Source organism: Miniopterus schreibersii (genome assembly GCF_964146895.1).
Source record: "Miniopterus schreibersii genome assembly, chromosome: 5".
In the NCBI taxonomy this organism is placed as follows: Eukaryota; Metazoa; Chordata; class Mammalia; order Chiroptera; family Miniopteridae; genus Miniopterus; species Miniopterus schreibersii.
The window spans coordinates 45186805-45211138 of record NC_138106.1 but is presented as its reverse complement, the minus strand read 5'-3'; the positions used below and the strand labels follow the sequence as shown (position 1 = coordinate 45211138).

General features: G+C 40.5%; 2 protein-coding genes across 11 annotated transcripts in view; both read right to left on the bottom strand.

Moving 5' to 3' along the window:
- Positions 1-4267, bottom strand: part of PCYT1A (phosphate cytidylyltransferase 1A, choline) — a 46038-nt gene extending 41771 nt beyond the window's left edge. Inside the window, exon 1 of one of the 10 annotated variants that reach the window (XM_081137605.1) lies at positions 4137-4267. Coding sequence is in view for 5 of the 10 variants with exons in the window: in XM_081137603.1 (XP_080993729.1) it covers positions 3176-3304 (129 nt within the window). In the remaining 5 variants the exon portion in view is untranslated. Of the gene's footprint in view, positions 1-3175 lie in introns of all 10 variants that reach the window. The other 9 variants (XM_081137607.1, XM_081137604.1, XM_081137612.1 and 6 more) reach the window with 9 other exon arrangements.
- A 746-nt stretch (positions 4268-5013) lies between these two features.
- DYNLT2B (dynein light chain Tctex-type 2B) lies at positions 5014-23834 on the bottom strand. The gene is made up of 6 exons (XM_081138506.1): positions 23629-23834; positions 21098-21231; positions 17135-17204; positions 9621-9684; positions 6499-6567; positions 5014-5541 (listed from the first exon to the last, which is right to left on the bottom strand). Exons 1-5 carry the CDS (start codon positions 23757-23759, stop codon positions 6520-6522), a joined length of 447 nt encoding a protein of 148 aa, XP_080994632.1. The 5' UTR covers positions 23760-23834; the 3' UTR covers positions 5014-5541; positions 6499-6519.
- Between the last annotated feature and the right edge of the window lie 500 nt (positions 23835-24334).

The window sequence follows — 24334 nt, the reverse complement described above, 5'->3', positions numbered from 1 at the left end:
TTTTCATATCATATTACATTTGTTACAAATATCTTATTTAAACACATGATCATTTAAAATTATTATAGTTATAAGACTCATTGATAGATAGTAAATACTATTTACTATATTAATAAAAAGCACTTAAGTGCTATATCACACATTTAAAATAATTTTCATAACTATATTTCAACATAATTTGTTTCCCTTAAAATTCTACATATTTTATTTTTTGCATATTAAAATATTATTCCAAAAAGGGAGTCTACAAGGTTTCACCATACTGCCAAAGGAGTTCATGACACAAAGAGATTAAGACTTCTGCTCTAGGGCCAAGAAATAAACAAATATAATCACATCTAAGATAACTCTCTATAGATTTTTAAAAACTACCTATTTTCTATTAAGTGCCATATACTCATTTTGTTCTCTAATGTAGAGCAAAGACCAAATGTCACTATTTTTAGCATCTTCCACTTCCAAACTGGTTTGCAAATAGTTGTGAATGTGACATAACAGCCTAGCAGATTCATGGGTTCCACTAGCTTTATTGGTAGTAATTCCAGTCCAAACATAGAAAGCTTCAAACTAATATAATTTTCAACTTTCAACAAGAGAGAAAGAGAAAGAGACAGAGGGAGAGACAGAGACAGAGGGAGAGAGAGAGAGAAAGACGATAAACAATCAAACTTAAAACATATGTCCAGGTACCCATTTGACAGGGATATTGTGAAAAGAGAAGTTTAGGACTAGAAACACAAAGGTTTAAGCTTAGGAAAGAGAAGGTGCTCAAAGTCACCCTCTGAACAGATAAGCAGGAGAGTTGAGCCCTGTCCTCCTCACTCTTTCCTTTCTAAGTCTGTATTTCTAATGTGACTGATATGATAAAGTAAAAAATGTCAAAGCAGCCACAATCTTGAGCAAAATGGAACTCTCACAGTCATCGATGAATAGGGAGTACTCTTACTTTGGGTTTCTCTAATTGAAAATATTCCCCCCAAAATCATGACTTTTAGAAATACTTACTCTTTCCAACCTATTTTAGGGTAACACAAACGTTGGAGAAAGACCTATTTCTATTTGACTCAGAAAGGGGTCTATCTCTATTAGTAGAAAAGCCAGATGATCTGACTTCAGATCAGCATTTATAACCTAGAGGTTAGACAGCTCCACAGGGGAATCATGAATGGGGTCAGGTGGTTTACAAACTCCATGAGATTGTATATAGAATTTGGTGAGTATGTATAGATTTCAGATTATTGAAGGGCTGTTTAACCAGAAGAACCATTACCTCTGCCACAGTTACAAAGTATAAAATAAGAGGAAGCAATAATTCTTCCCACAGTCACAGAGTGAGTCAATGTCATCAGATAAAGTAACTTGGGACTTCTGAATCCAAGGCTCTATCTGACTAGATCGTTCTCCTCAAGGGATCAAATATCCAAAGAGAAGGTCTCCAAGAAAAATAAAACCTCACCTGTTTATGGAAGGAGAAATCATAGGCCGAAGGAGGAATAAAGTTAATTCTTTATTAAGCAAGCCATTATACTGGTTTTCAAAGGGAATTTGCAAAGCAGGGTAGGTCAAAAAGAATAATTTCATTCAGGAAACACAAAAGACCCTAGAGGCAGTGCTACAGTCTCCAAGCCTGAATGTCTTCTCTTCTATGGTCAGTTACCTTGAAGCATATATTCTGTTCTAGAAAGAAATTCTTCAGTAGTTCCTTTTAGTTAGGTAAAATATAAGCCAAGTAAACATCTAAAAGAAAAAGGTTTAACTATCCACTTTTTTAAAAGCTAAACAAAGGCCATCCCTCACCATTCCCAACTCATTCCCATTCAAGAATCTTTCTGAACTCTCTCCCCTATCACAAAGTACACATGTGTATAGGAGTTATTAAAATTACCTCAAGCTTCATCTATCAGTGTGGTGTTTTTTTAATAGGTGGCACAATCAGTAACACCTTCTACAAAGGGCTGTAAAAAAGGAGGTAGTGTAACTCACTTTAGTTCATTTCATCTGCATCACTTACAGCCCTCATGAAACGGAATCAGTAGGAAATAAAACCAGCAGCTAAAACATCATTTGAATAACCCACGGCATAGTATCATTGCTAGTCTTGGCCTCCAGTGCACAAATCACTGAATTGAATAGTTAAATATATTTAAGCCTCCCCCATGTGGCATTTTAGTCACCACTGTTGACCTTCCCAGAATCACTTTCTTCTCTGTGATGGTCTCCATCTGTTTGCCACTGACTACTGCACCAAATCCCATTCTCAACTAATATCTCTTTACTAGGAATTCTCTGTTCTTGCAGAATCACTAAATATCAAGATTGAAAAGGACCCTGAAGGTTCCATATCCCTACTCCCATTTTATTCTTAGCAGAATGAGACATCTCTCTGCTGTGCCCTTCCTAAGCCTTGTTCCTACCTGCCCCAAAGCTTCCCCTTCCTCAATGTCTATTCCTAGCAGTTTGTCCTATTATAAACCCCTATATCTGCACTGCCTCTATAACGATCACTGTCCCTATTTCAATATGTAAGTTCTGGTTTTCCCACCTGAGAGACTGTTTCAATCCTCAGTCGTAGCTAATCACCTCAATTATATTTGGGAAGCCTTCTCCAGTTAAGTCTATCTTAGAGAGCCTGTGCCTCAAGAATAGATCCAATCTTCCCATCTGCACCTTTGTACTTAACAGACAGCCCTAATAGAATCATGGCATTTCAGACCTGAAAGAAAACTCAGAAATAATGTGGCCCAATGTTTTTAGACTTATTTACTACATTTTATTTCACATATTCTTATATGAAATCCATTTTACATCACAATCTCATACACACATAGCTGAAACAAGTTTCACACAATACTTCCCTTACTTTGTGAACACACTGAAAATTTCTATTCTATTCTTTTTAAAATTTAGGTGCCATCCACTAAATGGATTTCACAACCCAATAATAGGATGGAACCCATAGTCTAGGAAACAGTCATCTAGTCCAAACTTCCTATTCACGAAGGAAGAAACTGTAGTTCAGGGGTGAAGTAAGTTCCCAGACACAAGAAGTTTGTCCATAAAGTTAAAGTCGGGTCTGTACGGTAAGTCCCGGACCGACGTTCTTTCCACTAAAGACCTGTTCTCCCCAGTCACAGCCACTCAAGCACACCCCGTGCCCAACACAGCCCTACAGTACCATCTCGTAACTGGTCCCACACTCTTCTCCAAGTCCGTCCCTCAAAGTTATTGCTCGGTGGCCAGAGTCTCTCCACAGCTGCTGCTTCGCGTTCCCTTGGGTCAAAGTATCGTCACAGTCACCATCCATCGATCAGTCTCCTCCGAATCACTGGCCCTCGGTCACAGACCCCACGCAGTCACTGCCTCACACTTCTTCGGTCATAGTTCCCTCGCAACCTCTGCCTCGTGTTCTCTGAGGTCAGAGTCCCTTTGCATTCACTGCTCCCGGTCGCAGACCCCTCGTAAGCAGCTACATCCCGGTCACAGTCCCCTCGCTGTCACTGCCCCTGGGTCACAGTAGCCTCGCCGTCCCTGCCGCACACTCCCCTCGCTGTCACCGACCCACTCTTCTTTCCGTCTCCTCGCGGCCCCAACCCCACAGGGTCCTCCTCTCAAACAGAGCCGCAAGGATATGCACACACCTGGCCCCCGCCTGCAGCTCACCTTCCCTCGACCCCTGTCCCGTCGGATTTCTCCCGGGCGCAGCGTCACGGACAAGGGAAGTCGAGGAGGTGGTGGGGAGACGCCCGGGAAAGGCAGCTGACGGAACAGCCGGCCGGAAGTCCCGCCTACTGCCCTCCCCCTTGTCAATCCCACCACGACTTTTCCCTGAAACCCCCGACCCCTGACACAGTAGTTCCGCCTCCACAGGGGCGCCCGGACGGAGTGGCTGAGCAGAGGCCACCAGCCGGGAGGTGACCTGGCCACGGGTCGGGCTCCGCGCGGGACGAGCAGGCGGCGGCCTCCTCGCAAGGAGATGCGGGTGTGGGCCGCGGCGCGTGCTCCCGGCCTTGCGTGAAGCAGCGGCGTTCCCCCCGCCGCTCCGAGCTCCGTCCCTTCCAGGCGGCCCTGTCGGGACCCTTCCCACTCTGTCCCCAGCGCCCGGCGCGCCGTGCCGGACACTGTTCCGGGGCACTCACAATGCAGGCGGCCATGACGCCGTCGCCGGACGCGGCTGCTTCACCGCGGCGCCATCTTTCCCCTCCTGGGCGGGCGCTGTGGGGAGAATTGAGGTCCGCCTACCGAGCCCTGTAAAAAGCTGTAGCTGGTTCCAAACCCTCTCCCCTGAGTAGGATGAACCTATGTGTAATAAATATAATGAATCCTCTTGTTTCTGACGCGGGTTGGCGCACCCAGAAATGATCCCTAGGAATCAACTGTGGGCTAGCTGAGCGGAACGTGGAAGGAAAAGGGGTTTTATGGGCAGTAACCTCGCAGGGTGAGCTGACGATCGTAAATTCCTGAGGAGGTCATGGTGGATAGGTAGCCCCAGGCGGGTAACGTTTTTTAGTAAAAGGCTTGTCTTTGCCTTAGCAAGTCCTGTCCATTGTTTCTGCGCCCCTGAGGCTCACACACTTCAGAAAGGCGCCGTCTCAATGGCGACCACCCGCAAGAGGTCACTGTCCTGCGTCCCACCCCAGCTTGACTTCTCCCACCTTCATGGGCGTCCTTCAGTTCCCTCGCCATCGCAAATGCGTAAAAGAAGCTACACACTGTTATTCTGAACAGCAGTTGAGATCTTGCTCCCGGACATATGCCATCCATTTAGCTCAAATAAGCTCATAAAAAGTCTCTCCAGGTTTGGCGGTGTCTGGTCAATAAGCAGACTGGAGGGAGACACTGGCGGGAAAGCACATGGCAGGGTGCCTGGTGACGAGAAGTGTTTTCCTCTGCTAGAAGGAACCTTTGGAGGGGTCCCTTCAGATTCTATAGATGTAAGGCAAGTAGATAGCCATTGTTATGGAAGAAGTATGTAAAACTGCTTTTTAATATAGTTTCTTATTCATTTTTATTTTTGTCTACATGCTTGAAAGCGGCTAAAAAGAAAGAGAGTGGGTAAACGTGTGTGTACTGAGAAGCCTCCAGGGAAAAAAAGGATTTAAATCGTGACCCTTTCTCTTTTGAGTTTCAAACAGTTATTTGAACAAGGCTATGTTAAACAAAAATTTTAACTCTCACCTTTTTTTTTTTTTTAGAAATATTTTATTTAGCCAAAAGTGCTAGCCAAAAAGACGACCAGGTTTGGGGGATGAAGTCCAAACGACCAGCAGCATACATTCTGTCGTCCTGGAGTTTGCAATCGTTTCTTATTCATCAGTTGGGGAGTGGGGGTGGGAAGAAAGATGTAAGCTGTCTTAGACTTTACAAGGGGATAAGAGAAGGTGAAGCAGCGCCAGCTCTGGGATAGGCACAGAGCCCACAAGGAAGAAGGGTCCGCACCTTTGGACAGGCGCGCAACAGTCCAGAAAGTTCATTCACACACAAGAAGTGGAGGCTCCTGGTGTTGGAAGCTTCATTCTTTTGAGTAACTGCAGAAATAGCCACCTAGAAATTAATACGAAGTTCCAACAGACATGAATATGAGCAGTCTTTTGTAAGCGATCCACAGCTATTAACAGGCTAACTGTTCTACCTCACTCTCAGGCTACTATAATTTAATTCAGAACATCTCAGAATTTTCTCCTTGTCAGCGCATAGACTAAGTAAGGTGCTCCAAATAAGGACAGCTAGCTGGAGAAGACACTAGGGACTCTACGGAGAAGATCACAACAAAGATAGTGGAAGTTGGGATGGTAACCAACATAATTTTGGAGAGTCTTATGGGAGGGCTAATTTCATACGCAGCTTGGAAATTCTCAGACCCTGTCAGAAATTCTGACACTGGAAAAACCCTGGTGAAAACTGATGCATGTTTAAGCTAACAAGCTGTGTAAGGTGTAGGGTGGAAAGAGCTGAGCAAAAACAATGAGAGATAAAGGAAACAATTCAAAATGTAAGAAAAAAAACTATGCACAAATAAATTCATCTCAGTGTTATTTATAATAGTAAAAAATTAGAAATAATCAGTCCCTCAATAAGTACATGGCAAAAATAACCAATGGTATAACCTAATGTAATACATGAAACTATTAAATTATGCTTATGAAAATCATTATGCAAATAAAGTGACATAAAGACTGCACATAACATTATGAGAAGTGAAAAGTCAGGTTACAAAATTGTATATATGATTTTTTTAAAACTCTGCATATAAAAAAACACTGGTAGAAAATATACCAGAATATTTTAATTGGTTATGTAAAACAATTATGGATTATGGATGTTCCCCTACTTTTTTCTCTACTTTCCAAATGTAGTTAGAACACATAACAAAATCAAATCATTAACTGTAAATCCTAAAACGCAACAGATTCAGTTACCAAACTGCCAAGTTATATTTTACAATATAACAATATAATCACTTAACAATATAAAAAGGTTCATATTTCTTCATGGTCATACCTTTTCCCAGCTTTCAAATTTTCAATAGTAGAAACAGCCGAATGCTGCTACAACACAGAATAAACTATCCTACAAAACAAACAAAACAAAACACACACACATATCCAGAATGTTAGGATGAATAAAGAGTTAGATTTTCTGAATGTAGAAATAAAATTAAAACTAATGAACTTTATGTAATACATATTCATAAAATAAGCACTCCCATTTTTCCTGATTTATCAAAGAAATAATATATGAAATGCTTTGAGTTTCTTGGAGTAAATGTATTACCCAACTCAAAGAAGTACATTATAGTATCACACATAATAAAAATAACAGCTCCTTGTCATAAATTCTAGGTAAAGATAAATGGTCTTTGGGTATTTGTTCTTAATTTATAAAATTCATTTATCCATCTTTTTGTTCAGAATCTCAAAATGCTTTCCAGATCCCAGTTAAACTTTTTAAGACACTTTTTAGGTACTTCTTATAGGAACTCCACCTGCCTCAGCAACTCTGGACCTACAAACCTCATCTCCAGCCTGACAGTGATGACAGAAAATCTGCTCAAGTACATGATTAATAATTTTTTTTAATCCTCACCTGAGGATATTTTTTCCTTTGCTTTTCAGAGAGAGTGGAAGGGAGAGAGAGAGAGAGAGAGACATTGATGTGAGAGAGACACATCGATTGGTTGCCTCCTGCACGCGCCCTGATGGGGGCTGGGGATCGAACCTGCAACCGAGGTACGTGCCCTTAGCTGGAATTGAACCCAGGACCCTTTGGACCACAGGTCAATGCTCTAACCACTGAGCCAAACCAGCTAGGGCTCAAGTACCTGATTATTAACCAAAAGCAAAATTCTTTGGTTTGCCCAGTTCCCTGACTCCCCGGGTGAGATAACTGTGAGCTGTGTTCTATGACAGTGTTACTTGAGGTGAGGGACCTGTTTTTGTTTTTGTTCTAACTGCCAATCCCTCATGTACTGATACTTTTGCAAAATACAATAAAAATTAATAACTAGGAAAACAAAATGAAAAAAGAGTTTCTAAACCCTTACACTCAGTTTATATACTTATCTTGTTGAGGGCCTGTAACAAACGGTTCATGGCACTGGTCTGTGGACCCCACTTTGATTGGCACTGTTCTACAGTGTCACCCAGAGTTCTCAGCAGGACTGAGCCGGGTTATCCACAGCAATTATCAGCTCAAAAACATATGCCTTTTCTCTCCCCCTCCCACTTCCTCATCCTCTGCTGGTGCTTCTGGGATCTTCTCCCAAACAACAAAGTACTTTAAGCTCTGAAAATGACACCTAAACACTCAACTCAACCAACTGGACTAAAGATACAATACACTAACTCGGCAACCTAAACCAGGCTCTCAAAAATGTTTAGACACCTCACCCTCCAACCCTGGGTTCTAAAACCTGATCGTGGAAACTTTAAATAATAATGGATAACTAAAGCTTTATAGTACATATTTGTTAATCTGAGTATTATCTTTCCCGCCCTGCTTACAAGCTCCCCACAGGCCATAACCATGCCTGCCTTACCATCTTATTCCTAGCACCTTCAGGACAGGGGCTGGCACATAACAGATGCTCAGAACTGTCTTTCAAATTAATGAATTATATTGTATAAGGACTTAGGGAAACAGAAATCTTTAACTCCAAAAAACAGGAAAAACCATCACCTTAACTTGACCCTTTCCCCAGAGAGCTGATAAATGAAGATTTACATAATACTTCCCACTGTTCAGCCCTTGATCACCAGGGCAGTTGAGAGCAATATGAAACTTTGGGAGGACCACAGAACTTTAGAGCTAAAAGGTACCTTAAGATCTACTACACCAGCAGCTTCCAAATCTGGCAGTAAGCATAACTATGTGGGGAACTTTGTTTTTTTTTTCAATCCTCACCCAAGGATATGCTTATTGGTTTTAGAGAGAAGGGGAGGGAAAGAGAGGGAGCTAGAGAAACATCAACCTGAGAGAGAAACATCCATCAATTGCCTCCTATATGTGCTCCAACCAGGGATGGAACCTGAAACCTTTTGGTGTACGGGACAATGCTCCAACCAACTGAGCCACCTGGCCAGGGCCATGTGGGAAACTATTTTAAAAATTTAGATTCACTGATCCAACCTCTAGCTTATTTGATTAGAATCTACTTAAGTTGGACCCCAGCATCTGTATTTTAAACAAATTTCTCAAATAATTCTTGGGCAGCCACAGCCAGTCTTTGGGAAAATCTAGTACAGTTTCCTAACGTTACTGACACAATCAGACAAAAGTCAAATGACTTACCTAAAGTCATTCAATTAGAAAGTTACAGAGCTGGAAATGGAACCTCTCCTAATTCACTCAATCCAGTTTCTGTTCTACACTGCTATCCTTAACTCTGACTCTAATTCACAACCTGGGAGCATTTGGATAGAGGAAGCAAGTATAAAACATTATTAAAATTTTTTATAAAACATTCATGCCAATAACTTTTCAATGTTTAAATGAAAATTCTTTTCTGCCGGGCCGGGTGTGGCTCAGCGGTTGAGCATCGACCTAGGATCTAGGCGATCGGGGTTCGATTCCCAGTCAGGGCACATGCCTGGATTGTAGGCTCGATCAATGACTCTCTCATCATTGATGTTTCTATCTCTCTCTCTCCCTCTCCTTTCCTCCCTCTGAAATCAATAAAGATATATATATATTTTTTAAATTCCTTTCTTTTGGATTCCTCTTTAATTTTGCCTAGTTTTGAGAAATAGCTTTAAGATAAAGTAATTAATTTGATTACTAAAAGAAAAATCACCTTTGCTCATGGAATCCCTGCCACTCAAATTTCTTTGCAGCTTAGCAAAGTACTACATAGCTATTAGCGCTAAACAGTATGCTATACTCAAATTCAACCTTGTGAAGAGTTATGTCATCTGTATTCATATAAGTCTTCTTGCCTATAAGCAGCACACTAGGTTTCTGCTTTAGTAACACAAAAAAGAACAGTAAAATCATTTCATCCAGAAGGAATCTGAGACAAATGTCTCAAACTAAAGTGTCCTCACATTTCAATAAATATTAACTAATTTCCTTTGGAAAGCCCCCGTGTCCTCTGGAAGGAAGAAGGGGTTCCCAAACAGACTTACATTCATGAAAACATCATGAGTATAGTTGTCAGTGTCGGCATCCCAGAAACAGCGAGCAGCCATGCTAAGAAGTCAAAGATTAGAGAATTATCAACACTATAACAAGGGTCTGAGCCACATATATCTGCCAACAGCAGAAGTTTTCCTTGATACATTCTTTTAGATCAGTACTTCCAAACCTTTTCACAGGGTGACACACACAAAAGCATATTTGTTGAGCAGAGTATACAAGGTAAACTAGAAGGAACTGGAGTCGTAGATAAGGCTGCTTGCAGTTGGAGGTGACCAGCCCAGGGGTCTAGCAGCTTCAGCCTCTGATTAGCTGCCTGATGACTAAAAGGGTCACCACCTTGAAGTCTTTGGAACTCTGTGTGAGAAGCTCTGTTACATAGATTACGCTGGCTAAGATATTTGTGTGTGTGACTTTTAAAGAAAAGAACACCTAAGAATTATGATTAAAATGGACTTAATTCTTGCACAATAACATGAGAAAGTAAGTCTGGAAAGGATCCAACAGATTCTTTACTCCAATATAGAAAAGGGGAAAACTATGAACTAGAACTCAATCTTCTAATTCTACATCCAGTATTATTTCTACAGTATGCTATGCTACCTTTAAATTCTCAACTTGGCCATTCTCCTCTCTAGTTTTTGGATAAGAAAAAGGTGTCATTCAAAATAAAAACCAATTAAAAAATGCAAACAATTTAAATTCCCAGTAGTATTAGATTGGTAAATGAAATTAGGGTATTTCTTGGCAATGAAATTCTATGCAGCCATTAAAGATATTTTTTACAAAATAACTTCAAGAACATGAAAAGATGTTCATAATATAATATTAAATTTAAAAAGTAATTACAAATGTTTTACACTTTTTATTAAATGTATATGTATGATTCATCAATAACATTTATTGAGTGCGTACTTTGTGCCAGCCTTTGGCCTAAATGCTTTACATGTATTGACTCACTTAATCTTCTGAGGTAGGTATTATTATTACACCCATTTAACAAACATGAAAACTGAGGATCAAAAAAATTAAATAAAATTGACCCAAGTCATTCAAGTAGTAAGTGACAAAGCTTCACTTTGAAACTATGCAACTTAGCTTCAAGTCTGTAGCGAAAGATATAGATATACCATATTATATTGGTTCACTTCTGAAAGCTATTTTTAAAAAGTTTTACACAGAAGAGCTCCCCCTAACCTAATATTTTACTTTTTTAAAAAAAAAAAATCCTCACCGAGGATATGTATTGATTTTAGAGAGAGGAAGGAAGACATGGACGGAGGGGGAGAGGAAGAGGGAGGGGGAAGAGAAAGAGAGAGAGAAACATTGATGTGAGAGAGAAACATCAATTGGTTGCCTTCCCTACGCCTGCTGACCAGAGATTAAACTCACAACCTAGGTATGTGCCCTGACTGGGAACTGAACCTACAACCTTTTGGTGTACAGGATGATGGACCATGCTCACCCAGCCGGGGCTATTTTACACATTCTTAAATCAAAAGCGTTCTACCTATTTGCAAAAGTAACAATATAAAATAAAGTCAATCTACTTAATTGATCAATCAACAAGTATTTATTTAGCAACTACCATGTGTCCAGAAAGAGCAAAATCTGGCTCTATCCTCAATTCTCAATTAGGTGAAAAAAAAATGAGCACACATCAAAAGAATAAGACGTATATTGTGTTAATGTATAGGTTATTAGGTTTAAAAGGAACTGCAACATCTACCTAGTCCAAGCCTCCAAGTCCAAATTGCACAGTTGAATTAAATCTGTAGTAGTGCTACAGAAATTTAGCGAATTTAGAGAAAAGCCAAAGAAGACTTCATGAAGAAAGCAGTACTTAAGCTGAGCAGAACCAAGTGGAGACATAAATATAAAAATGTATTTAACAGATATTTGTTGAATATCACATATGAGCAAAGTGCTACATGCAAATGATACAAAGACACATAAAACATAATCATTGCCTTCAAATTGGACTCTTTACACCCTTTCCCAATAAAAGGAACCAGAGCTACTTGGAAAAAGTGCCAATTCCAGGGCTAGGGCTGTAAATGTAGAAGATAAATCCGAAATATCTGGGTCATCAAAACCCTGAACCATATAAAAAAGAATGCTACATTTAAATATATATGTTTACATGTATTTATAAAGTTGTGTCAAAAGGACTTAGAAAAAATATGATGGAACAGTCTGTAGCAGGTCAGTGCTCCCTCCCAGATCAATTAGAAAAACTGGATAAAATGGATCAGAGCTGCTGAAGCAAACAGGACTAGAGGAGCCAAAATTCCATAGAGGTGAACCCCTAGGAGGTAAACTGATATTCTGCACTGGAGTTCTCCCTGGGGCATTTTCCAACTCTGGGCACACAGCTAGAGGCTGAGAATATGGGTTTTGTCCAGGTAGAAGACCAATTACTGAGAGGGAAAATAAACCAGCAGGGCTGCTGGCAGTCTTGCAGGGCTAGGGAGATAAAATCGGAGACCTGAAGGACCAAGATCCCTGTAGAAAATGAGAGAGGAAAACTGAGTCTTAACATTACATGGTAGGTTTCCTCTCAAGACATGTGCTGAAATTCTGAAACTGTGCAAGCAGGAACCTAAAAAACTAAGTGTGGTGGGCAAAATAATAGCCTCTCACCAAATATGTCTATGACCTAAGCCCCAAAACCCAGGAATATGTTATAGTACATGGCAAAAAGGGTTTTACATATATATGACTAAGCTAAGGACCTTGGTATGCGGAGAGTATTCTGGATTACGCAGGTGAGCTCAGTGTAATCACGGGGGAGAGGCAGGTGGGTCAAAGTCAGAGAGATATTTGAAGATGGAGGAAAGGAATGCAGGCAGCCTCTACAAGCTGGAGTAGGCAAGGAAATAGATTCTCTAATAGAGCATCCAGAAGGAATACAGCTTTACTGAGCCCTTGATTTTAGCTCAATGAAACCCATTTTGGATTTATGATCTCCAGAACTGTAAGATAATATATCTGTGCTGTTTTAAGGCACCTGGTTTGTAATTTGTTACAGCAGCAATAGGAAACTAACACATCAAAGAAAAAGACTCTAAAATGAAGAGTAGTTTTATGCTGAGGAAACAAGGACTAAAAGTACTTGCTAGAGTGGGGTTCAGATGAATGCTTCAGGTTCTTGGTTGAGAGATCTGGAGAACTACATTCAAGAAAGAAGGGTGGCCCGGCTGATGTAGCTCAGCGGTTGAGCATCAACCTATGATCCAGGAGACTGAGGTTTGATTCCTGGTCAGGGCACATTCCCCGGGTTAAGGGCTCGATCCCCAGCAGGGGGCGTGCAGGAGGCAGTCGATCAATGATTCTCTCATCATTGATGTTTCTCTCTCTCTCTCCCTCTCCCTTCTTCTCTCTGAAATCAATAAAAACACATTTAAAAAAGGAAGGAAGGAAGGAAGGGAGGAAGGAAGGAAGGAAGGGAGGGAGGGAGGGAAGAAGGAAGGAGGGAAGGAAGGGAAGGAAGGGAAGGAAAGGAAGGAAAGAAAGAAAGGAAAGAAAGAAAGGTGAACTGAAGACATAGCAAGTTTTATTAAAGCTGCAACAAAACCTCAACTCAGCTCAGTACCTGACTGGATTAAGGTAAGCAGTCCATACTTTACCTGAATAGAAAAGGAACCCTATCTGAAAGAAAATAATATTATCTGGAGGTTCTACAGTTGTTTTTTTAACACCATGTCCAGGATTCAAACTAGGCATGCTAATATAGGATGCTAATGATAGAGGAAACTAGATGTAGAGTATATGAGAACTCTCTGTACTACCTCTGCAACTTTTCTACAATCTATAACAATCCTAATATAAATTAATTTTTTAAAAGTTAATGGCTAAATATTCCATAAAAAGACTGTGTAGGGAAAGCAGCCCCAAAGGGGCTGAGAGACTGAAGATTGAGACAGATGAGTCCAGCTTGTTGGTTAATGGGTTTAATAGGGAACTTATAGGAAACACTTGCCTTGGCCAGCTGCAAAACAGTCAAATCTCTGTCTGTCCCCTCCAAGACCACTATCTTTCATTCCCACTCAGAGACAGACCTACATGCTCCAAAAGGACTGCGTGGGTGGTCAGGGGGAACAAAGAAGCCAGAAACCAGCAGACCCTGGCACTGAAATGAGCTAAGAGGTAACTTCTAGAGCTCCTTGCCACAGAGGAAGAAGTAACGGAAGCTCTGTGACTAGTGGGAAACCTCTGGACACATTCCAGAGTCCCCCTAGGAGAAGGGAAGGTGGCGTCAAAGCTCCAGATTCACTCACTCAGAATTTAAGCTGGTGGATTAGCTTCAAGATCGAGTCAGCTCTATCCATACACTAAGAATTTCCCGAGGTTGATACAAAAAAGATTCAATGGCCCACAGATTCCACGGGCTCTGAGAACCCCAAAATGAAAGAATAAAAAGAAAATCATACACATCAGAGTAAAAAGACAATGAGAAAAACATTCTAATGTGGCCAGAAAAAAAAGACATATCACCTCCAAAGGAATAATAATAAGACTTACAGCTGACTTCTCAACAGAAACAATGGAAACCAGAAGACAACGTAATCACATTTTTAAAGTGCTAAAAATGGAAAGGTACATACATTTCTTTCTATCTCATTCCCTTAAGAAATGTAAATGTAGTACTGAGCCATCCTCAACCATGCAGAGGAAGACAGCAGAGAATCAAGACAGAGAGCCTACGTCCTTGACACCAGTGAGATTCCACACCAGGCTTGGGCTCCTACCTGGTGTAGTATGTTTTAAGAAGAGAAATACACCTTCTGTTTTGTTCTAAAAAGAAATAAAAGGAATCAGGAGTTAACTTGAAGAAACTACTCATGGCAAAAGATGGGATAATTTAAGCATCAATAAGGATAATAATCACAGTGGATTCAAACACATTGAATACATTTAAAACCATGGGTTCATAGATAGAAAAAAAGAACTCACTGGTAACCTCTGGAAGATGCTAGGGAACCAATTCATTATTCTGAAAATTAGTAAACTTATCCTTCCCTTCCTGTACAAGCTATACCTCATGGTAATGAAATGGCTGAAAGAAAAGTCATTCTTAATAGAATTCCAGCTAGTAAATAAAGAACAATGGTAGAATTAGCAGATCACCATTTTGTAACCTCTGATTAATAATAGATCTAGGACTGGCTACTAAAACCATTAATGGTAATACTGATAGGGAACTTTACAATAGATGGATCTGTCTGACAACATCTGAACTCCATGATCAATCTTAACAATAAAAAAAGGGACAACCCTTTTCTGCCTCCTGATGAGATGCAGCAGGATGCATACTAAACACTTATGTCATATTCTTGCCCAAAACTCAAACCTCTGACTGATTAAGACTACATCTATTTATTTACAAGAAAAGAGGAGATATAGAATATATAGTAAACAATACCAAGCAGTACAATCAGCAAATGCCAGAATATAGATAGTACACTCTACAAGACAAACAACCCAGTTTCTTCAACAAATAAATGGTAAGGTAAAAAAAAAAAAAAAAAGAGAGGGAGAGAGAGCAAAAAGAGGGAAAGAAATGATATAGTAAGAGAAATTTAAGAGTTGTATCAACCAAATATAATGTGTGGACTTTGTCTGGATCCTGATTTGAACAAACTATTATATACACACACACACAAATACATACACCATATATACATGTATAAATGAAACAACTGGGGACATATGAAAGCTAACTGAATATTTTATAATCTTAAGGACTGACAATATTTAGATGTGATGATGTTTTATTATATTAAAAGGGTCCTTCTATTTTAGAGATATATACTATTGTATTTACAGATGAAATAGTATGATGACTGGAATTTGCTTCCAAATAATCTGGTGGAGGCAGGGAGAGTAGGCGGATATATAAATGAAGCAACATAGGTATGTGTTGATAACCTTTGAAGCTAAGTAATAGATCCATGGCAGTTCCTTAGTCTCTACACTTTTGCATATATTTAAAACTTTAGACAATAAAAATTTTAAAATGGGTGGGGGAGGCCTTGTATGCCATGCTTTAGAGTTTGGCCTGATCACATTTAAGCAAGTCAAATTAAAGAAGTTTATATTTGAAGAGATTTAAAATAAACTCTATATAGAGTCTGTGGAAAGTAAGGTGTACTCTTGGGAGACTGGTATGGCATACAACATGAATTGTAGAGGAGGGAGATCAGAGTCAAACAGTGCTGATAAGGGGCTGTTGCTAAATAATCCTGGCATCCAGATTACAGTGCACGCAGTGGGAGACAGTGATGGCTAAATAAGATAAAGCAGACTCGAAGGTTTTAATCCTGAGTCCACAGGACCTTGGTAATACTGTGGGAGACAAAGAAATTAAAGTGACAGGCTGATTTAGGGAGCATAAGGAAAAAGAAATTTGGAACTCTTAACATGTTGAATCTAAGGTGACAGAATAGTAAAGTATGTCTGAATGTCTCTGTGGTGAGAAAATGTCCTGAAGCCTTTTGACCAAATGGTAGAGGATACCGTGGTGAAGAGCACTGTGCTAGGGTCAGAAGGCTGGAACCTATTAGTGTCCCTGACACTAGCCACATCTATAATTTTGAACAAATCATGCTGATAAGGGGCTGATAAGTGTCACCATAAAATAGACTAGACACTAGAAAATATCGATAGTGCCTTTCAAATTTAACATTCTATAGTGAAAATTCTCAGTGATACTATCTACAAGGTATTTTTAAGAAATTCATTCAACAAATATTTTAAAACTTTCTTACAAAATACTATACTAGGCACTGTTTACAAATGGAAAGAGGAGATCAACACTTGGGCATTAGAAAAGACAAGAAATACGTACTTTGAACTCATCGATACAGGAATGACAGTTCGAGGTTATGAGAATGAATGAGCGCATTGTGAAAGCATATAGAAGCGCAGAAGCGTAAGAACTGAGCCCTGACGAAAGCTCACAGCTGGGGATGCAGGGGATCAAGAGGAACCAGTGAAGGCGAGAGAACAATCAGTTAGAAAAACAGGCGAGAAACAAGTTAGACAAGTGACATCAGGGCCAATAAAACCACAGTGAATTTTAATAGAAGCCCAGGCAAACACAAGAGCTAAGAAAGGACTTTTAGATTTGCTAATAAGGAGGTCTCAGACGATTTTAAAGATATTAATTTTGGATAATGGTAGGGCCAAAAAATGGGCAACAAGGAATATGGGAGGAAACATATATACATAATCCCATACTTTCTTTGGGAACATATATACATAATCCCCAAAAGACTTATTAGCCTACAGATACTATGAAAAGTGAATGACCCCATGGAGCTCACTCAGACTGTCAACCTCACTGTTCAGAACCAGGATCTCTTGGCTTCGCAGCTGCATTTTGTTACGCTGTCCTTTACTCACACTTGCAAAGACACAATCATACTGCATCATCAGGAGAACGAATACCTAGTAAGAAACATGTAAGAATAAAAACAAGAAAGAAAAACCAACTACTCACAATACTCCTTCACCTCTCTGTTCTCCAATCACGACTTGTACCACCATTTTATATCGGTCAAATCCCATTTCTAGAAAGAAAAAGTAAGAAAGTTACCTATAAGCAAATATATGGTAAAATTACTTAATGAAGGCAAATTTGCCTGGAAAAGAACATAAGCATTCGGTCTACAAGCACTTACCAGGTATGACGATAAGCTTGGGAGCCAGAGAGACCTGAGGACGAACCCTAACTGTAAGCTTAGTGTGTAACCGTAGACACGCAAAATCCTGAAAATTCTCCCTAACAGCAGATCTGGAGAGGAGAACACTGAATGGGGGTCTTTACCTTCCCCCTTTTCTGACCAGGGAACAGTGGAACAGTAACAACAACAAAAGTGTGAAATGGGCAAAGCTGAAACAGAGCCAACTCTCTTTGATGAATGTAAAAGCTTCAGGATTACATAGTAAATTATGCAAACAATCTGAGCAGATACCCTTCCATGTGGGACAAGAACCCTAATTCAGGATACTTAACAAAATCTCAGAAGAAGACAGCCCCAATTTTTTTTTCAATCCTCACCTGAGGGATATTTTTTTTTTCCATTGCTTTTCAGAGAGAGTGGAAATAAGAGAGAGAGGGAGAAAGAGAAAGAGAGAGAGAGAGAAACATCGATGTGAGAGAGAGACATTGATTGGTTGCCTGCCACACATGCCCCAACGGGGACCAGGGATCAAGCCTGCAACCAATGTACATGCCCTTGGCCGGAATCAAATTCGGGATCCTTCAGTTGGCACAAAACTGTTCTAACCACTGAGCCAAACTAGCTAGGGCCAAGTTATTTTTTAAAAACACTGCACACAGGCCCTGGCCGGGTGGCTCAGTTGGTTGGAGCACTGTCCCGTATACCCAAAAGGTTCCAGGTTTGACTCTCAGGGCACATTCCTAGGTTGCACGCTTTGAGCCCTGGTTCGGGGCGTGTATGGGAGGCAACCAATCAATGTTTCTCTCTCACATCGATGCTTCTCTCTCTCCCCCTTCCTCTCTCTAAACATATCCTGAGGTGACGATTAAAAAAAGGAAAAGAAAAACCCCACACACTGCACACAGCTTAACTGAGCTTCCACATTTCTCTACCCGTTTCTCTTCCTCCTTTTCTCATATCCATGCTTTGGAATTGTGGCTAGAGTATTAAATATTCAGCCCTTAAATCATAGTTTTGAGAGAACAAAATAACCTCAGGTACAGTGGGAGGAGAGTTTTTAAAAAACACCCGCAACACATCAAAGCAAAATGAAAAGAAGCTGAAAAGCGATATGCAAAGGTGCAACAGCAAAAACAAACACAAGGATACCAAGAAAGAAAGAAATATACTGTTTAAAACAGAAAAAACTCAACCTTGGAGGTAATATAAATCAAGAAACAAAGAGAAATTCTTCACAACTGGTTCACAATGGAAAATAACATAAGATCTTAAATTCAATAAAATAAGAACTCAATCAGATTATAAAACAACAGAAAGATGAAAAGAGAGATTGAAGCTCTAGGAAACGAATGGAACACCCACACTATTAACAGCAGTGCAGAACTAGTAAATTTAAAATGGCAACAGATAAAACAGACACAAATGAAAACTGATTTACTCGTTTAAAATAATCACAGGTAAACATCAAAGAAAAAGGAAGAAATTACAGCAGAGAAAAGCTAATAGATGTGTGTGGAAGACAAAGATGACTCAACATATCAATATTTGGTGTCCTGAAGAAGAGAATCTAAGAAATGGAACAGGAAATGTATTCAGAGATAGAAAAAAATTTCCCTAGTAAGGAAAAAAATAAAAGCCCCAGATTTTTAAATGCTCAATACCAAGCCATATCCTAGAAAAGCTATTGAGAATCAAGGTTAAGGACAGGATTCTCTATGCAGAGAACATCAGACTGGACTCAGATTTCTCCACAGTCACATTCAATGCTAGAAGACAATGAAGCAAACTCTGTAAGATTTTCAAGAAAATAAATTATGACCTCAACATATTATATTCAACCAAAATATACTGTGGTTTAAAGCCATTCTCAAACATGAAAAAATTCATGGAATATAGCATTTGTGAGCCTTTCCTGAAAAAATTCATAGCAAAACTTTGTCAGATAAAAACTGAACCAAAATATAGAACTCAGCAATGGTAAAAGTACTAAATCGGGAAATCAGTCTATTTAAATATAGAATGAGCCCAGCCCACGTGGCTTAGTGGTTGAGCATCGACCTATGGTCCAGATCGAGGTTCAATTCTGGGTCAGGGCACATGCCCGGGCTGCAGCTTGATCCCCAGCAGGGGGCGTGCAGGAGGCAGCCAATCGATGACTCTCTCATCACTGATGTTTCTATCTCTCTCTCCCCTTCTCCATTCCCCTCTATGAAATCAATAAAGACATATTTTTCAAAATAAATAAATAAAAATAAATAAATGATATAGAATGAATGCTATACCACTATGAGAAATAAGTCTATAATATCCTATTGTTATTAAAGTATTTGTTCATCTGTGTATATACATAGAAAGGAGCTCTTATATGATGTTCACTTAGTATTAATAATTATGGGTAGCATTTGGTGATTTTTCTAATTTTGTTTTTCTACACTGTTCAAATTTTTTTAAAATATTTTTATTGATTTTTAGAGAGAAAGCAAGAAAAATAAATTATGACCGCAAAGGGAGAGAGAGAGAAACATCGATGAGAGAGAATCATCGATTGGCTGCCTCCTGCACGTCCCTTACTGGGAATTTACCCTGCAACCTGGGCATGTGCTCTGACTGGGAATTGAACTGGTGACCTCTTGGTTCTTGGGTGAACGCTCAACCACCATACCACACTGGCCAGGCAGTTTAAATTTCTTTAAATGAGTGTGTATTTTTTTTTAATCCTCACCTGAGGATTTTTTTTTAAATCAATATGTGTTTATTGATTTTAGAGAGAGGAAGAGAAACATCAATGATGACAGTCATTGATCAGCTGCCTCCTGCAAGCCCCCTACTGGGGATGGAACCTGCAACCAGGGCATGTGCCCTGATGGGGAATCGAACTGCAATCTCCTGATCATAGGCCGATGCTCAATCACTAAGCCAAGCCAGTTGGGCATGTGCTTCCTTTTAAAGAAAAGGTGAGTACAGTACAATAAGATATTTTGAGAGAAAGATACTTTCACTACAATATACTGTTATAACTATTCTATTATTAGTTATTGTTGTTAATCTTACTGTGCCTAACTTATAAATTAAACTTTATCATAGGTATGTATGTATAAGAAAAAGCAAAGGAAAAAGTTCAGTACTATCCATGGTTTCAGGCATCCACAGGAGATCTTAGAACACAGGCCTGTAGATAAGGGGAGACTACTATATTGTGCAGGTTTATTACAATGAAAATGTATTGTTATTACAAAGATATTTATTCTCTCTAAAAAAATACTTTTTTAAAAGGAGAGAGGGCTTTTCAGATGGTATATTATTTATAAGAGAGAGACCAAGAAACAGATAAAGAAAGGGTAGGGAAAGCACAAGATTTGCTATACACATGTAGAGCTTGGCAGGAGCGGAGGGTTGAGTAGGACAAGTAGTAAGAATTCAGCTGGAAAGATGGACTGAAGTCAGGCTGAAAGAGTACTGAATGGCAGGCTGAGGAATTGATATCTTGGTGGGGAAAACCACAAGAATTATGAGGGAAAGTACTTCCTGGATTTTCTGCACACTTGGATTTCCTGGAGAGTGGTTCTATACAATGTCTTATTTCACATCTCTACTCTTTCCCACCATCTGCAAAAACCTACATGAGTAAAAGTTAACTGAGAAGATTAGACATTAAAGAAAAATGTGTCTTTAATAGAATCCACAGCTTATGTCCCTTGTTTAAAGATGGGGAAGGAGGCAAATAAGTAAAACTCAACGTTCAATGGGAACAAGTCATTTCTTATTATCACCGTTATTACCTTTTAATTTATCTTTAATATTTTCTGATAAACGTTTTGTGAGCTGAGGCATTTCTTCTGGAGAGTATTCAGCATTTGTCAGTTCCTCCTTGAGCACAGCATGGATACAGTCTTTAACAGTAGAGGGTCTGAACCTGAATGAAACCATTTAAAACATCTAGTTGGTAACTCAAAAACCACAATTTACCTTCACAGCTCAACTTCTCGAGCTCTTTGTCGTTATAACCATTTCATTCTTATTTTTCATATTGCTTATTATAAAAGTAATAAAAAAAATTAAGAAAACAAGTGGTACCTCTCCCCTGAACTCCAGACCACATATTCCAATACTTATTCCATCTGGATGTCTAGTAGGCAACTCAAATTTAATACATCCAACACTGAGCTTCTGATTGTCTCCTTTCCCCAAAACTAGGTCCTCCTGCAGTCATCTCAAGTCGGCCAGTGGCATCTCCATTCTTCCAGTTGCTCAAGCCAAAAACTTTGGTATCAGTCTTGTTGCCTTTCTCTCTCACAGCTCATTTCCCATTCTTGAGCAAATCTTATCAGTTCTACCTTCAGAATAATCTAAAATTCAATCATTCTCACCACCTGGCTGCCACCACCTTGCTCCAAGTTACCATTACTTCTTGCCTGGACTACAATGGCCTCCTTACAAGTCTCTCTGTGTCTGCCTTTGTCCCCAAATCCTGCTCTCAACACAGGAACTGGACTGGTCCTATTAAACTATATGCCAGATCATGGCACTCCTCTATGCCAAATACCCCACATAGCTCCTACGTCACTCAGAGTAAAAGCAATATCCTAATGTGATTTGCAAGGTCCTGTATAATCTACCCTACCAAACTCTCTGACCTTGTTTCCTACTACTATTCCCCTAGTTCTCTCCACTCAGGCCCACTGGCCTTCGCTATATTCTTTAACCACACCAACTATGCATACTTCAGTGCTTCTGCATTTGTTAACCTCTGCCTGAACTTCAATTCCTCCTTTTATGTATAGCTAGCTCCCTCACTTCTTTCAAGTCTATTCAAAAGTCACTTTTCCTAGCCACGCTCTCTAAAACTTCAAACCATCCTCTTACCATATCAGTTTATATCTCCCTTTCTGGTGTTTACTATCTGATATACCATATGGTGCATTTATCTTATTTTTTGTCCTTTTACCTAGGTAGACTGTAAGCTCCATGAAGGCAGGGATTTTTATGTTTTGTTCATTGTTATATCTCCATTTCTTAGAATAGCACCCAGTGCATTTTTTTGAAGAAATGGATTATTGAATAAATGAAGACAGAGAAAAAAAATCTTCCCTAATTCCACCTCCCTAACAACGCCATTAGCATTTTAGTTGTAGTTATCATATATTATAACAGTAAGTTGCTTTTCTGGGCTATATAGTCTATAGGTGATTTATCTATCATGTGCCAAGTTACCAGGATGTTTTAAGTTTTGAGTTTATAATGTGGTTTAATATTTGGTAGCACTAGTGGCCTTTTATCACATTTTAACAGTATTTTCTTTGGTCTCTCACCTGTTTATCCTCACAGATGAACTTCAGAATCACTGACAAATTTGCAAGATTTGATCTGTTCAAAATATGGTTTCCCTATTAACAAACGTACGTCTGGCTCTTCCCTTAAGCCTTTTCCATTATCAGTAAATGTTAAAAGTTTTCTTCAGACAAGTTACAAATAATTTCATAGGATTATTCTTACATAATACATATATTTTTTGTGAATCATGTTCTGCACTGTTTTACAGCAGAACCAGGTGAATGAACATCTTTTTTTAATGTCCATTCTACCCACCTGAAAACTGCTGCATGAAAATTTTTATCACATTATAACCAAAGTTCCTGGCTTCCAATACTTGACAAGCATTTGATTCAGCAACCTGGTTTCAAGCAACAGAGAAGCAGCCTGGGGAATCTTTTAAATTTATTTTTTCATCTTGTGAAAATGAAGTTAGTGATGTATCCTACAGGCCTAGCAGACTGTCCTCTGCACTAGACTGCATGCCTTAATTCCGGGAAGGTATCAGGGAGGCAGGCCCAGGGCCTCCACATACATTCAGGTGTCCTGCCCTGCAGAGGAGTAAGCTATTCTGGCACACGTATGCACCCAATAACCTTCAACACTCGGCTGAGTGGCATCCGGCGCAAGCTTGTTTTCTGATCCTCTCTTTTCCATCTCCTCCTTTTCCCCCTGTGCCCACGTCCTGGGTCTCCTAGACTCCAGAGCCAACCATCCCCACCGCACCAGCCTTACGCGCTCCCGGCGCTCTAACACCGCAACTGCGGGTCGGGTCCTCTGCTGCCTCCTGCAGCTGAAGCCCAGTAAGAACAGCAGCTTCTCCCCCGGCGAGCCCCTCCCCCTTCAGCCCCGCCCCCAGCCAGGCCCCGCCCCCAGCCAGGCCCCGCCCCCTCCCGCTCCACCGCGGGGTCCTCCCAGACGCCCAGGCTTCCGGGCGAGCTCCGCCCGCCTGGCCCGGCAGCCTCGCAAGTCGCCCCATCACATCCCGTGCGCTACCCGCCTTTGCTGGAAAATGGGCCGCAGAATGTAGGTGTTCTCGGGCTTCCCGGAGTTCTTCTCAGGCTCAGGCAACCCGTCTGCCCCAGTGAGGGACGTGCCTAACGTGAAGGATCGCCCTCTCAGCGAAGCCATGGCTAGGGCTTCTTGCCCCGGTGTTTCTCGCGATGAAGGGCTGGCGGGTTGCGGCGCGGAGCTGGGAAACCGTCGCCAGGGCGACAGGGCCGCCCCCAGCCCACGTGACGCAGTCCCGCGCGCCCCGCGGAGCCGCCGGCGCTCCTCGGAGGGCCCCGCCCGCGCGTGCGTGTGGCTGCCGGGCGGGAACGGGCCGAGCGTGAGCGGCTGCAACTTCCGCTGAAATTGATGTAGTTCTGCCTGGTTTACAAAGTATTTTAACGCATTAGCTCTTATTAACTGCTCTCCAGCCTTAAGACGTTGACACGAAACCTGAGGCCCATAGAGGTCCGACGATACACGGCCGGTGAGCGCCAGAGCCGTGACTCTCAAGTCTTTAAATCATGACCTGCGGGCCAAATCCAGACTTTATCCTGTTTTGTACGACTTGTGAACAGGCTTTGTATTTTTTAATGATTTTTTAATAAATCAAGAGAAGACTGATATTTCATGAAAGGTGGAAATTAAAATTTCAGTATCCAGAAATAAAGTTTTGTTGTAACATAACCATGCTCACATGCTGTCTGTGGCTGCTT